Below are 15603 nucleotides of genomic sequence, written 5' to 3' on the forward strand. Positions count from 1 at the left end.
CAATTATAATCATGTTTTTATCGCTATTCACTACATAAAATGTTATTTTTTTCCCCCACAAAGGCAGTGAGTTGGCTGTATGCAACACCCCAAACACCATATTTGCCTCAAATCGTTCCATTTTGACCAAGCTATGCCACAAAAACCACTGTTTCTGTGTGTACTGTTGCTATGGAAATACAATTAATCAGTTACTTTTGAAACACACAAAAAAAGAAGCATTGATTTGGTGACTATGTGACCAGAATCTAAAGTCACAAGAAGCACTTTTTTTTTTACAAGATTTTAGGTCAGAACAGATTTAGAGACTGTGGATGGGTATTGTTGACCTACAGTGAACGGTCGAGAAAGAAAGGTCCACTCAACTAATTAATCTGACTTTTAGCTTTAACACACATCAAAGGAGACACTTTTACTGGAAAATTGCTCCCAGCAGTACGTATACGCCCGAGAAGAAAGAGCATGATTTATGACACAAACTGTTTCAAGCAAAGTCTTGTACGCTTCACCGAACCGCACTTTAAAGAAATTCTTAAAAACAAATCTTTACCTATTACTCCTTGTCCTCCTCTGGTCATAATACCCTCATTTTTACCTCAAAGATTTTTCTAAGCCCGCTTGAGAGACCTGTGGTTTCTTTTGTTGGTTTTAAACACTACTTGCTCAGAGATCCAGTGGAGGAGTGTGAAATAACTAATGTGTTCTGTCATTACTGCAGGGTGGCAAAGTGCTGCGCAGCTCCAAATGAGTTCTGGCTAAACATCGGGGGGAAGCCAAACAGGTGGCTCATTGACTGATTCACTGGCTATTGAGGAAAACAGCTTGCAGACTTCAGTAAAAGGACTTTTCCCTCATTTTTTTCTCCTGTCTCTGGTGGAGAAAAGACTGGCAGGGAGGCGGAGACAAAGTGTGCGGAGCAAAGTGAGTGCTGCGGTGAGCCGGCAGCAACCGAACCCTAACTGGAGGAAACCGCAGGCAAACGAGCTGCAATCAGTGAAGGGCAGCCACAGCAGTTTGCACATTCACACTCACACAAATGCACAGTTTGACAAAGTAGGGAGTAAAGCTGTGGGTTTGTGCTCGTGCTGCAGCTAAACGTACTCTACAGCCAAATTCTGCTACAGAAAGCCGGACGTCGTCCAGATTATTTGAGAGATCCACTTCCACTGTGGGCTGCTGCACATGATGCCAAGAGAGCAGAGCAAAAGGGTGCACTGAAAGGAGTACAGTCTATTGCACTAATGGATGCTACCCATATGTTTTGGGTCTGCTTAAAAGCCTGGGAAAGTGATTGAAAAGCTGTTTGACATCTGCTATGCTGTTTGCTGTCGCTGCTCTGCTGCTCTCCGAGGCCCGGCACCGCGATGATTACTGTCATTATGAGTGAAGTTGCTTCTTCAAGTGATTCATCTTGTTCCAACAGCCTGATCCTGTCACTGTTGTCCTCCCAGACACTGAAGACTTGACCTTTTTTTTTTTTCTAATCAAATCTTCATGTTCCGTGTTATTTTGGATGTCTCATTGCAGACTTTTCGCTGTGAACTCTGTATATCTGTCATGTGGAGATTCACAGAGGGAATGACAAAAAGAAGAACCAGCAGGACCTCAGGAGGAGGCTCTGTCTCTGTTTCATGTCTTGTTTCTTATCCTCATTCTCAGAGTTTGTGCAGAGGTGTGCCTAGATTATATCATGTTCTCCAAACAGCTGCAGTTTGTAACCAAAGAAATCAATGACATTTATAAAGGTGGTGTGGTTGGTGCTGGTGATGAATGTTTTCAAGGTACGCCGGGAATTTTAATGTACTCGCACTACACTCTACCTCGCTGATTTCCATACCTGTTTGCACCTCTAGTTCACTAATCATTTTTATAGATGAAACTGTGCAGTAGCTCATAAGCAGTTGAGAGGAGTCTCCTGTAACATTAAAAACCCCCTCTGGTAAAAGTCTGGTTTTCACCATGTTATTTATGCTAGAAGGCAAATCATAAGAGAAAAAAGCAGTTAAGCCAGGGCTGAGCATTTCCACCTTGAAACTGGAGTGTACAGGATTCAGCACGCATTCAGATTTTCAAGGTTTTATACAGAAAAACACAAGGAAGTAAATCTGTCAGGCTGGTTCTTTCTGTATTATTATTCCACTTTGCAATCAGTGTCTGCTCCAAATTGCTGACACATTACAACTTGCCAGTGTGTAGGGAGTTTTACAATGTTTGAGAAGATCAACAGGTGAGCTGGTGTGCTTGAGCTGCAAAGACTTGAGAGTGGTACATGAAAATAGAAGCAGCAAGTTAGTAGATGTGAACATTCTAGACAAAGCTCCAGTCTAGAGTTACAACTGAGCTGTTTTATGGCAGGAATCAGGGCTGCACGATATGTTGTTTCAGTATTGACGCTGGGATGTGCGCATACACAACAGTCACAACGCTGGACTGTGTGATGATGGCAAGTGAGGCTGAAACACATCATGCTACAACTTTTCTTTCTGCTTGGTACAAAAAGAAAAGGCGAAGTCTTTTTTTTATTGTATTTTATTTAAAACAGAACTTGTTGACATGCAGACTCAACATATGCACAGCAAAATGAGAAGGGAACACCAGAGAAACATTGAAAAGGAAGATTTGGTTGCAAAAAGAAAACACTTGAAGCTTCAATATTTCCATACAACTGCTTCTTTTTGCAGCCACGTCTTTCTTTAGTGCTTAGCTGGCTGTGCCACCATATGAGGCAACACAACTCATCTATTCGACCATTTAAAAGAGCACCACAAAGCTAAGAAGCCAGATCCAAATGCCATCTAAAGCAAAAGCTGTTTTGAATGCCTTTGCCACCATATGATAAAGGTTGTGCGATACATTTTCACCGCAAAAAGGAGATAATATCAGCTAACATTGTTACCAAAGAGGGTTTTAGAAACATGACGCCACGTCTGTATTATAGCAGACAATGTGGTCAACATGATAAATGCTGCCCTGAGTGCACCGGGTTGCAGCGCTTTGGCCACAGAGTACATCTTGCACCAATTCTATATTTACAAACCAGTTTTTTCATACCTCTCGCCGATATATTGCAGAAAAGCAAAACATTGCAATGTCAGTTTTTTTTTTTAAATATCATGCATCCGAGTAGGAAAGGCTTATTTTCATATGGGAAAAAAAATATAAATATGTGACTTTGATGCGCAGAGTTTAGTTTTCAGGGGTTCAATCAACAACCAGAGAGAGTCTAAAATACTGTTTACTCATAAACGCATCATTAAAAATAATCCTGCAAGGTGTCTGTTCACATAAAACTTTTATAAGCTTCCTTGCTACACTTTCCACTGTGGTGTTGTTAGTTTTACATTAAGAATAAACCTGGTGATATTCTGCATTTTTCTTATTATCAGCAAATCACCTGAAAAGACCCAAGCAAACACCGAATTGATCTAATTAGCAAACAGCGTGTGTGCCTGGGAGCTGCGTTGAGCCAAACCATTCCTTTATTACCATCAACGCACGAGCTGAAGTTAATTTTGACTCCCTCTCCCCTTTACATGGTCCTGCTGCCAGAAATACTCATTAGAACGCCCAGTGTGCATTAATTCACAGCTGAAAATAGTCCCCAACAAGTTCACTGCTGTTTGAGTAACGCTAATAAAAAAACGCATTGCCAGCTGTTTCAGGAAATTAAAAAAGGAAAGCCATATTAACACATTGTTGGTTGTGTTTTCTCAAGATTTGTTGATGGGACGAAAGACCCCTGTGTTTACCCGATATGCGTCTACGCAGACGACACAGCAGTTTTCGACGATGCCAAGTTGAGCCCCCCCAGAAAAACGAGGTGTTAGAAAGGTAATGAACTCTTCGCTCAGCCTGGCTCGTGGCTTTCTGCAATCCGCTATCAGAACAGATCAGCACACCAGTGAGTCTGTCCTAAACACAAGAAGCTGATATCCATCTCACTTGATAACCTTATCTTTCTGGGCTGGATGCTGGTAAAGCTGCTGCTGCTGCTGCACGCTTTAAACCAGATTTCTAGATGTTCTATTCATGTTCTACCTTGTTCGTACTCAACATGTTTTTTTTTTTTTCCTGCAGCTTTTGACTGTGATAACTACACAATCGCTCACATTATGTCTTTATTACTCTGTGGTTTCTGCACAATCCGCCTTTTGTAGTCTCACATTTACTACGATTTCTTTCTTATTTATTCTTTAATCTTTTATTTATCCGATTGCATTTTTAATCAAAAGCACTTTGATCAACGTTTGTTATTAACTTGCTCTATGCATAAGCAGATTTGACAAGCAAACAGAGAATTGCAGATGCAGAGAGAGAGTACAGTGGAGTCCGGCTGAATCCCCAGGTTTTTAGCTAATGCACCTAACCTCATTTTTAGTGAAAAAGGGAACAGCTAAAACCACATTAAGACCAATGTTTCAACCTCAGTGAATACCTGCACCACAGCAGAAAAAGGGAAAAGGGCCCACTCAGCAGAGCTACATGGCTGCAGGGACCAGAAATTGAACAGAGGCTGCCAGGATTATCCATACATATTTTTATACTCCACAACAATACGCCAGCAAAAAGCAACAGCTTTGGCCTGAAACAGTCACATTCAGAGGCAGACTGAGTCAGCAGCAGCAACAATAAAGCCACACGTGCAACGAGCTGCACAGAAATCCAGGTGTTAGATTGGAGCTGTAACAAGGAGCCGTAATGGCATTTGTTAACATCTGAGAGATTAAATTGAATCACTTGTTTCTTTTTAGTCAAAAGCTTGACTTGACCTGTTTTAAGTGTAAATCCAGTGGAATGCAAATAAACCAAAGAAATCGTGTATGAAAGGAAACAAAAACAAGCAGCTGATTGTGTAAAACTGTATTCAGATCAGGCCCAGTGTTCAACTGGAAGCTCGCGGTACATTTCAAGGTAGATTTGATGTCAGAGACATGACAGGAAGAGAACATGGTGTAAAATCTGAAATATTGTGCATTAATGTTGCTTGCTTCACTCGGCTGTGCAATATATCATTTATTCCTCTTGTCAAATCCCATCTCTTTTGGAGTCAGTCACATATTTTTTGCACGGATAGGAAGGATTTCAGGATCCCTGGGTGATTTATGCATATGTCAGGCTGGACATATGTTTATGTCTAAGTCAGTTTGAAATGCTTGAAAAGTTTGGCGACGCTGTGAAATGAATGTAACTGTTTGAGGTCCAAAGTCATTTTGTGTTGACAGGGGAGCTAGCAGCATTAAAAAATCATTACAAGGGGCGCTGCTATAGCTCACCTGGTTGAGCTGGCGTCCCATGTGCAGGGCTACAGTCCTGATGTGGAGGTCATGAGTTCGAATCCTGCTCATGACCCTTTCCCACATGTCTCTCTCTCACTTCACTATCAAATAAAGGCACAAAGGCCAAAAAAATAACTAAAAAAAAATCATTACAAGTGGATGCACCCAACAATTTCTGTAACTTCACATTAACACCTACTTACTCACATTAACACCTACTGACTCTCTGTATGCTTTTTACTTTGAATGTGACATGTCTTCATTCCATCTGAAATCATTAGAGGACTCAACCATCTCTGATTTACCTTACCTTATTTTTTAAAATCATAAACTCGAAATATTCAAAATGGTATTTCTGAAATTCCAGCTTCATATATGAAGTACTTTCCTAGATTATTTTTTCTTTAATCGCCCATCGACCCACTTCAAGCTCATTTTTTGCACACTAAAATTTGAGGTTATGTTTGGACAACAACATTTCGGGAGCTAAAAAAGGAAAACAACTACAAAATTCACCGTTGTTTCACACCACGCCATTGATTCAAAATCTGCAAAATTGGACAAGTAGATTAAATAATCTCTGACTATGGGTGAGTTGAAATATGAAACAAAATCAAACCATCACAGAGAGCCCTATCTTTGAGCTCATTAACAAAAACACAGACAAGTCAACAAGTGATATTTTCTGAAACATGTGGTTGCATGTCACATGAATTGTAAGGATTTTCTGCTTCAGCCCATGCCTTCCTCTCTCCCTCTCCTGTTACTCTGGACCTGTGTGCCTGATTACAGGTATTGGAGACAGCTGCAGGGATCGGCACACCTCACTCCATAAGGCTCTGTTCATTCCACCTCACCCTGCCAGAGCATAGACCTTCTTACCCAGTGTTTCTGCTGGTGCCTGTTCTGTCTCCTGCCTGCCATCTCCAAGCCACTATATATATACATATAATACACTCTCCACCTGGATCCTGCCTGCAGCCAGCCTTCTCCTGCCAATGGTCCCCAACCTGGTTCCAGCCTGCATTCCCCCAGCCAGCCATCCCCTTTAGTTTGGTCCCCAGCCCTGCGAGTATCCCCGTTTTGTTGGTCTAGCTTTAGTTTATTCACATTACTTTCCCTAGGTTTCCCCCTTGGTGTTAATTTAGAATATCTCCTGGTTTTTGTAGTTTTGCCCTTTTTTTAAACATTGGGTTTGGTTGGTGCTCAGTTCTCTGTGCTCTCACCAAGTTATCTCCGCTTTTGTTTGTATTTCCCCACTTGGTTATATTAGCCAATCCTCTTGTTAGTTTCAGATCACCTTTATTTGCAAGTTTAAGTTTGTCAGTCTGTTCGGTTATCTTCCTTCAGCTCAGTTTCCCCATCCGGCTCTGGTTTCCGTGTCATTCTTATTTAAATAAAACATTTTTTAAGCCCTCACCTGTCTGATCTCTGTCTGCACCTGGGTTCCCAGTCCAGCCACATAACATTAATACAAAATAAAACATAAAGAATACTTTCATGAACAAAGTTTCACAGGGGTTCAACTGTGGTTTTTGTTTATTTCAGTTCTTCCAGTATATACAAAACCACCTTCTGGATGCTTAACAAAGTAAAAACTTGATTTTCAACAGAGGGGGTCAAGCGCCCTTTACAGCTGTTAAAGTCATCCACACTGTCTCATAGAAACATTCTTGTTCTTGATTCTGCCTAGAAGCTCAGAGAAAGAGCAGCAAACCTGCAGAATGTGAATCATTAAAACTACCTGAGGTGTGGACAGGGACTCAAAGGCCTGAAACAAGAGTAATGATTATTTTCCTTTTATATTTTGATTGATTTCAGTATTTTTCTGATTTATCATATAGAAACGTATTCACACAGTTGTCAGGGCCAAAGTCAAAAGTTCAAAACCCCAAAGAATTTGAATATAAAGCAGCAGCGAGGCGCCACACTGTGACCATTTTATCATTTTGTGACCATTTTAGGAGACAATGCTAATTTTTTAAAAATATAATTATGATCACCAGAGCGGCTTTGATTAAAGAATGATCATTATGTATGAAGTGAAACACCAGGAGGTGAGAGAGTTTGAAGTGGGGACCATCATAATAATGCAGCATGAGGACAGTTCTGTACGGTCGGGTCCATCAGCAGGTTTATTCTCATTTGGCCTTTTCGTGACAATGAAGCAAACTATTGATTAATTTATTTTAAAGACAAGATTGTCCAGAGCTGCAAGGTGGCGCAGTTGGGTAGCACTGTTGCCTCACAGCAAGAAGGCTGCTGGTTCGCGTCCCAGTGGGGGCGCCGGAATCTTTCAGCGTGGAGTTTGCATGTTCTCCCCGTGTAGTGTGGGTTCTCTCCGGGTTCTCCGGCTTCCTCCCACACAGTCTAAAAACATGTTGAGGCTAAATGGTGATTCTAAATAAGTGTGAATGTGAGTGTGCTTGGTTGTCTGTCTCTAAGCGTAGCCCTGTGATAGACTGGTGACCTGTCCAGGGTGTCCCCTGCCTTCACCCTAAGTCAGCTGGGATAGACTCCAGCCCCCCCGCGACCCTACTGAGGGTTAAGCGGTGTAAAGACAATGGATGGATGGAAGATTGTTCAGAGCCTCCTGTGAAACCTCTGAGGAATACTCAGACAAGGAACAGGTGATCTGTTTCTTTTTTTCCAGTAAGAATGTCTATGTGGCTGAGATGCTGCAAAGAAATAACTCTCACGTGTTGCATGTGCTGTTGATTGATGGGGTCTAACACTGGTGAGAAAAACTACATTTCCCTGTTAGGCACAACAACATAAAGCCTGAACTATGCAGGAACAGATGCACTGATGGAATTGCAGCGCTTTTAATTTATTGATTTCATTTTCCCCTTACAGCACGACTTCACTTTGTGATTTTTTCCTTCAAAACAAAACAGCAAATTGTTATTTGTGTAGATTTATTACCAAAGCATGGATCACTAACAGAGGCCAGATGGAAACAAATGTGAACATGTGGTGCACCAGTGCTACCAGTGGAGCAAGTTCCTCCCATTTTCAAACATCAGATGCCTCACAAATTACTTTAAAGATAAACCACTTATCATAATTGTGTACTAATCAATTAACGGGCCGTTTGGTTTGGCACTCCTTATTGCGACCCCCCTCAGATACGAGGCCCTCTAAGAACCGCTGAAGTGTCCGGGGTCAGAGAAGTCGCCCAGAAACAGATAAGGAGGCTCATAATTAGTTAGTAATGGCAGGTTAGACACCTCAGCGGGAGAATGTTGCTGCCGTGCCCAGCCCGCGACAGAAGGACACCGCCAATAAGGACCCCGAGTTAATTAAAAGACCCGGCGGCGCTCGGAGGTCTTAAGTGTCCTTATTCTGATGGAATGCTAAAACCGTCCTTATATAACAGCTCCACGGGCGCCAGCAGGTGCATGTCACGGTACATTTTTTCCTTTACTCCTCATGTGAAGTGGGACTTATGTATATTACCGGCTATTTTCTTGAGTGATTCCAGCAATTTCACACATCAAAATAAGAGTCCTGTTTGGTCTTTTGTGGCTCTGGATGAGCTCAAGTCACAGAGAATAACCTTAGACATGTTCTAAACTACAATAAGCGGTAGAGTGTAATAAATCATGTTTTCCAGCTGCATGTGTGCAACCATGACTGAAAGTCTATATATTTTTTTTCAGTTATTTAAGTGACGTACACTCAGCGCTGTGCCTGAATGCCTCCTGTACAGAGTAAGAGGACCAAAGCTGCTGCTGCTGCTCTTTCAGTGTGCCGTTTCCCTACGTGGGCTGTGCAGACATTGTGTAACTAACACATGAGGACCATTGTTAGTCCTCTTACTTTATGGGAGTGTTGTACTAAATTACTGGACTACTTCTTGGAATGTCTGTGTTGCAAAAATTGAGAAATGTTCATCAATTTTGTATCTCTGAGGTCAAATTTATTTGATTTGTTCATTTTATTCTCTTAGCCCGTTAACCTAATTACTTATTTCTGTATTTATTTCTTTTATTTACTATTATTACTATTATTTATAGCCTTGTCTTTATGGTTTTACCTTTTATTCTATCTGTTTTTTTCCCTTGCTTGGACATTTTTTTGGATTTAATATTTCATCTGGTGTTCTTGTGGTGAATTATTCTGTAAATCTTTTACCTTGTTCATCTATATTTCTCCACGTTTTTCTTTCTGTTTGGACTGAGCAGCCTTCTGTTGTTCTGAGGGTCTTCTTGAATATCCTTTTTTTTGGTCTGTAAACTCTGTTTGTAAAAGGTGCTATATAAATAAAGTTACTATTACTATGATAAAATGTTTAATAAAATGATTCTCAAACTGCTTTTGAGTTGAATTTTGTCTGATAAACTACCCAAACTGTTCAGTTGACAAAGAAATAGAACAGAGAGCAACAGATACTCTCATAGGAGAAAGTGGAAACAACTGCTAGATTAATTGATGATTAAAATTCTAGTTTTGCAACAGTCTGAAGAGCAAAACACAGCCAACAAAAGCCATATCAGTCATTGACAGAGCGTGGTGGGAAGGAGGAGGTGAGCTCACAGTGCTGAGACCTGGTCCAGACTGACGCCGACAGAGGGGATAAGTACTCTGCTCCAGCTCTTCCTGTTCTGTTTTACAGCCTGGAACTCCTGGGAGCAGCTGTGAGCCTGTTCAATTTAGGCCAGACAGATGGAGACAGTGTTTGTGGTGATTGCATTAACATATCCAACCCCGACGAGGGACGCGGTTTTGGAGGGAGGACCAACGAGTCCCTTCCGAAAGGAAGGAGGAGACAATGGGAGGAAGACAAAAGCTTAGAGCTCAGTAATTTTTCTCATTACCTCCTCTCATTTCCCTCCTCTTTCTGGATCTCCTTTTGTCTCCCTCTCGCTCTGTCTTTACCCTCTGGTTTTTTTCCCATTTCTTTTCTTGCTCGCTATCTATCCGTAAAAAATGGCTGCTAGGCGGATTGGAAGCAGCCATGTAATGTCAAATAGCGGCAGCTTCACAGGTGAGACAGCAGAAGGTGAGAGGCAGGATTCACTTCTCCCCTGACAGAACACAGAATACATCTGAATACCAACGACGGTTCCTCCTCGCACGAGAACAGAGCGAGACGACGCTCTGCAACACTGCCGGCGTTTATCACCAACTTTTAATAGTCTCACGTGACTTGGATTTAAGCAGCAGATGTGGCGACTTCAGATATGAGCTGCTGAATTTAAAAGCATGTAACTTTCTCATGCTCGATCCGTCCGATGTGTTTTCTAGTCACTGTGGACGATGACATTGTAGCCCTCAGTGGTTCCTGTTTGGTCACATGAAAGTGTTGCTAAGAGCGTTTATTTCTCTCTCCTTTCCTGATTTTCTAACATCGTGGTGAAGTTTTTATTTATGTTATATGATTTGTGATCATGAACAGACTCAGTATATTAACTAGCTGTGCATGATGCAAAGACTGTTTGCTACAGATTCAGTGAAGCTGACACATTACGCATGTTGTCCGTAACTCCTTTCTCATTAAATTGCAAAAAAAACAAAATGCAGAACAATTCCTGTAAGTTTTCTAACTCCACTGCTCTTGTAGTGGAACCCAGAGGCTCCAATGTTCATTACACCACACAGCACAGAAGAGCTGGGGTGGAACAAATACCATATTGTTTTCTGTTCTCAGAGCCTTAGCACGAGTACAGATAAAGGACAAAAGGTGGAATTAAAGCTGCAGTAGGCAGGTATCTGAAAAAGGCAAACAAACAAAAAAAATCTCAAAATTGTCTTTTGTGCAATATATCAGAGTTAACATGCCACAAATTATAAACAAGAACCCCAAAAAAACTAGTATCAACATCAACAGGTGTGAGTAATAATGAACAAAATGAATTCTTCATAAATTAGGTATTTTATTACTTATATTTGTAATTTGTTTCCTTACTTACTACAACTACTTCACTAATGGCTTGATTGATGATTTTTATGTTATTTTTTTTTTTTGCAGCATCTGATCTGTGCAAATTCTTTATCCAATTTTTAATTGACACGTGAAAAAATATCCTAAACGTTAAGCTTAGATTTGGGCATGTTTCCGAACAGAACTGCACGTCACAGATGAGTAGTTCAAGGACCACCGGAAAGTTGAAAATCTAACAATTCTATCTGTATTTTTACAGTTTCTGCTCTTACAAATGGTATCACTTTGACTTTTTTTTTTTAAATTCACTAGTAGGTTTTGGGATTCAGAGAGTTAAATTACAATATATTGAAGGAGTTGTATGTTTGTGTTTTTTTTTCTAAATTATGCTAAAACAAACAAACAAAAAACATCCTGCCTACTCCAGTTTTAAGAAAAGATGATGGGATTAATGTACAAATACCGTATCTTTCTGAGAGCATGAATGTGCTTGTTTTTACCATGGTCGTTGTCAGGCTGATAATTTGTCTGGAGGGACGAGCTGTAATTAAAACTCAGTGGCCAAAATCAAAAGGTTTCTTCTTCTAGGGGGCCAGAATGTGTTTGGAAAACTTCATCACACTACCTCACATGTAGAAAGTGCATTTTACTGTGACTTTAGAAGACAAATCAGAGTTGCAGAGAATTAGTTTTTAAAAAAGATAATTAGTGTCACAATGCAGAGTTGGCCACGGGGACATTTAGCTTGATGGTGACTAGATAAAAAGATTATTCCACGGGGGATTTTTATTGCAATCTACACAGTTGTACCAACATCCTCCTTGACTTCTTCTGAACCACAGAGTCGGACACGGTGACCAAATTAAAGTACACCCACTCCGATCCTCTTTTCAAGCAAAAAAAAGTGAAGTAATTAAGTTTTAACTAAACATAAAAGGCATCATCACATCTCTAATGTGCACACTTTGGTTCTGTGAGTTTCCTCCTCATAATGAAGTGTGCGACACCCCCACCTGGAGCAATCAAACACCAGAGAGAGTGTGAGTCAGTGTGAGTGTTTCCAGCATCCACAGTGATCATTAGCAGCAGCGGGGAGGCTCGAAACTCTTGCAAAATCCTCACTCTCTGTACAGGCGGGGAAATGTTGGGAGTTACAAACCTTACGATGAAATCTGAGAGCTAAATGAAAAGGAGCTCAAGTGTAGAGGTGTTTGTGTGTGTGTCACTGTTCTGCTGTTAATATTCCTGTCGGAGTTGAAAAAGGCTCTTCAGCACAGCTGCAGCCGGTTTTGGTCCTTTTTGTTCTACAGCGAAGGGCGACGTTCAGGAAAAGCGCAGGGAGAAGCAATGCATTACAGCTTTCATAATGTCTTTACAAAGTAGATGCTCGAGTTGGGTTTAGCATCGTATCGCCGCAGACGTCTGACTGAAAGCCGGTTTGTAATGAAAGTGTTTTTCTGCCACTGTAAATGCACAACAGAGGCAGATTATGAGGTAACTCTGTGGCCATTTTGTGAGTTGTTTTGTGTCTCTTTTGGGATCGTCGGCCCATTTCGTTATCCATCCCTGAACAGAGGCCTGAATAGCACAGACAAGATGACCTAATCTGAAAAGTATTCCCACGTTTGTTTTCATCATGCACACACGCTGAGCTCATTTAAGATAAATGTCAGAAAACGACAGCAAGCTTTTAGTAGCTGGAAGCATTTTTTTCTTAGGAGTTTTTTCTTAGATTATAATTTTAGCAGCACTTTTATTGTGATTAACTATCATAGCTACGCCCTGTAAGAAAGTATCCAACTGCAAATTTTAGGATTGAAGAGGAAATAAGTGATAGTTGATAATAAAGTTATTATTAGATTACTGCTCCCAAAAGGGAAACAATCTAGACTACAGACGAGCGTTTGAAATGAGTGAAGTAATGAACAGCATGATTAATCATTTCTGTGTGCTGTTTAGGGATCTGCACTATCATCAGTCCTCTGGACCGCCTTTTTTTGCTTTTCTTCCTGTCACATTTTTCTTCACTGTGGGTTTTTTTTTCTCACTGCAATATAAATTCCTGCACCTCTATGGAAACATCACAATGATGGCAGGAAGGAGAGAGAACTCAGACCCAGTTATAAAAATCACTTTAAAAAGTTGAATTTCTTTGATTATTCATTTACAAAAATAAAAACAACTGGAATCAACTTCCATCCATCCATCATCTATACACCGCTTAATCCTCACTAGGGTCGTGGGAGGCTGGAGTCTATCCCAGCTGACTCAGGGCGAAGGCAGGAGACACCCTGGACAGGTCACCAGTCTATCACAGGGCTACACTTAGAGACAGACAACCAAGCACACTCACATTCACACCTACGGACCAACTATTGACCTCACAATGTTTTTGGACTGTCAGAGGAAGCCGGAGAACCCGGAGAGAACATGCAAACTCCACACAGAAACATCCCGGGTGTCCTCACCGGGATGTGAACCGGGGATCTTCTTGCTGCGAGGCAACAGTGCTAACCACTGCCCCACCTTGCAGCCCCCAACAGAACATGTAATCAGTAAAGTGACTTCAGAAAGTCGAAAATTGGACAATTCTTTCTGTTCCTACGGTTTCTTGTCCTGATAAATTGTGTAATTTTGGCGATTTAAAAAAAAAAAGGAAGACAAAAACAGGGCGCTGCTATAGCTCACCTGGTTGAGCTGGCGTCCCATGTGTAGGGCTACAGTCCCAATGTGGAGGTCATGAGTTTGAATCCCGCTCATAGCCCTTTCCCACACGTCCTCCCCATATTCTTCTCCCCCACTTTCCTGTCTCTCTCTCTCTCACTGCACTATTGAATAAAGGCACAAAGGCCAAAAAAATAACTTAAAAAGAAAGAAAACACAACATGCTTCTGAAACCCGCTGGCAGGTTTTGTGGTTCAGCAGGTTAAATACCAGGAACTGACATCTTATTATTATAACTGGGGACTCTCATTAAAATATAGTCCAGTGTGTGTGCATGTGTGTGCATGGACTAAAGACTGAGGCGATCATATGCACTGAAACAAAGACACACTCATTAACACAACACAACAGTAACTTCTGAAGTCTCACCTTGAAACGCTGCTATTATGACAACAGAACTGGATCAGCTTCTGTAGCTGTTGCCTCCTTGATTATTTTCTTATGCTAACAAGGAACTTTCCAGTTCAACTGTGTGGCAACATGGTGCAGGATAAATGTGAATAAAGAGGAGAGCAAGAAAGAGTTTAGAGTGCAACAGGTGAAGCACTACATGTCCAACCTCAGTGCTGTTGTGCCACAAAGTGCAGTATAATCTGCTTCAGACATGGTTTATATGAAGAACACCCCACATGAGGAGCAAAACAGGAGTCAGCAGCTGCTTGGTGTACTTGTGTTTACTCACACATTGGTGGTGAAGATGCCGTAGATGAGGTCTTGCTCGGGCAGGTAGAAGGTGCTCTGCAGCTCGTTGTAGTAAAACGGGATCTCTCCGGAGCGAGAGCAGTTGAGCCTCGCCTTCATGAACGTGGTCCAGGTGTCCTCCAGGAGAAATCGACCGCCGATGTCGTTCTTGCAAACTCTGGCCACGCGGGAGTAGACCGTCTTGCCGCAGTCGTGCTCCACCGCGTTCTCCCTCAGGAAGAAGAAGGTGAAGAGGCCGATGTCGTAGGCCGAGATGAAGTGAGGCTCTGCAGAGGGAGGAGGAGGAGCAGGGGTGAGAGATGATCAGTAATTTGACTCGAGGGAAACGGAGATATTTGTAACATTTATCCTCTTGCTTTGACCTCTGCGCTCCTCATTGACTGCAGTGGGAAAAATAAAACAGTTGCGCTGCCGTTTCAGATGGTCTGGAAAAGAGCATTAATGTCAAATGTGTAAATGCGTGAAGCGGCAGAGGGAAGAAGAGAAGATAAAAAATGGTTACTAATAAATCTGCCTGATGCTTTGATGGTAAATCCATGGAGCTACGTCTGTTTAACTGGATGCCCGTGCTGCGTTTATTGGCCTCGGTGACACACGATGATTAATGTTGCTCCCTGCTGGGCGGGTTATCGGGTAAAGGAGACTGAACAACGGGGACGTTACTGTCATTCTGTGTAAACGCAACTTATCACCAAATACTGATTCATTGCTGTGAGCGTGCAGGGAAGAGCTTGAACCTGTTTTTCTGTTTTAATCTACAATCCAACACATATCAAACCCAGTTTGACATCCACATGGAGCTTTCACATAATAAAAAAGGGTCTAAACTACCTCATGAATTCATTGTAACTTTCTTTCAGCGTCTCGTCATGCAGATTGTTTTGGCTCCATGTGCCGGCATGCTGAGTTATTTGTATCTGACATTTCTGCAGACACCTCAATCGATGCTCATTTAAACATGCATGAAAAAAAAGCAACAGCAATAAAGACTGACATTTAACTCATTTAACCCTC

At 41.5% G+C, this 15603-nt stretch overlaps 1 protein-coding gene across 1 annotated transcript in view; it reads right to left on the reverse strand.

The window, feature by feature from the left end:
* LOC103367378 (semaphorin-5B-like) overlaps positions 1–15603 on the reverse strand; it is a 222994-nt gene that overhangs the window by 45577 nt on the left and 161814 nt on the right. The window contains exon 9 of the mRNA XM_008295383.1: positions 14570–14855. Coding sequence (XP_008293605.1) covers positions 14570–14855 — 286 coding nt within the window. The remainder of the gene's footprint in view (positions 1–14569; positions 14856–15603) is intronic.

Source organism: Stegastes partitus, unplaced genomic scaffold (genome assembly GCF_000690725.1).
Source record: "Stegastes partitus isolate 25-593 unplaced genomic scaffold, Stegastes_partitus-1.0.2 Scaffold1042, whole genome shotgun sequence".
NCBI classification, from domain to species: Eukaryota; Metazoa; Chordata; class Actinopteri; family Pomacentridae; genus Stegastes; species Stegastes partitus.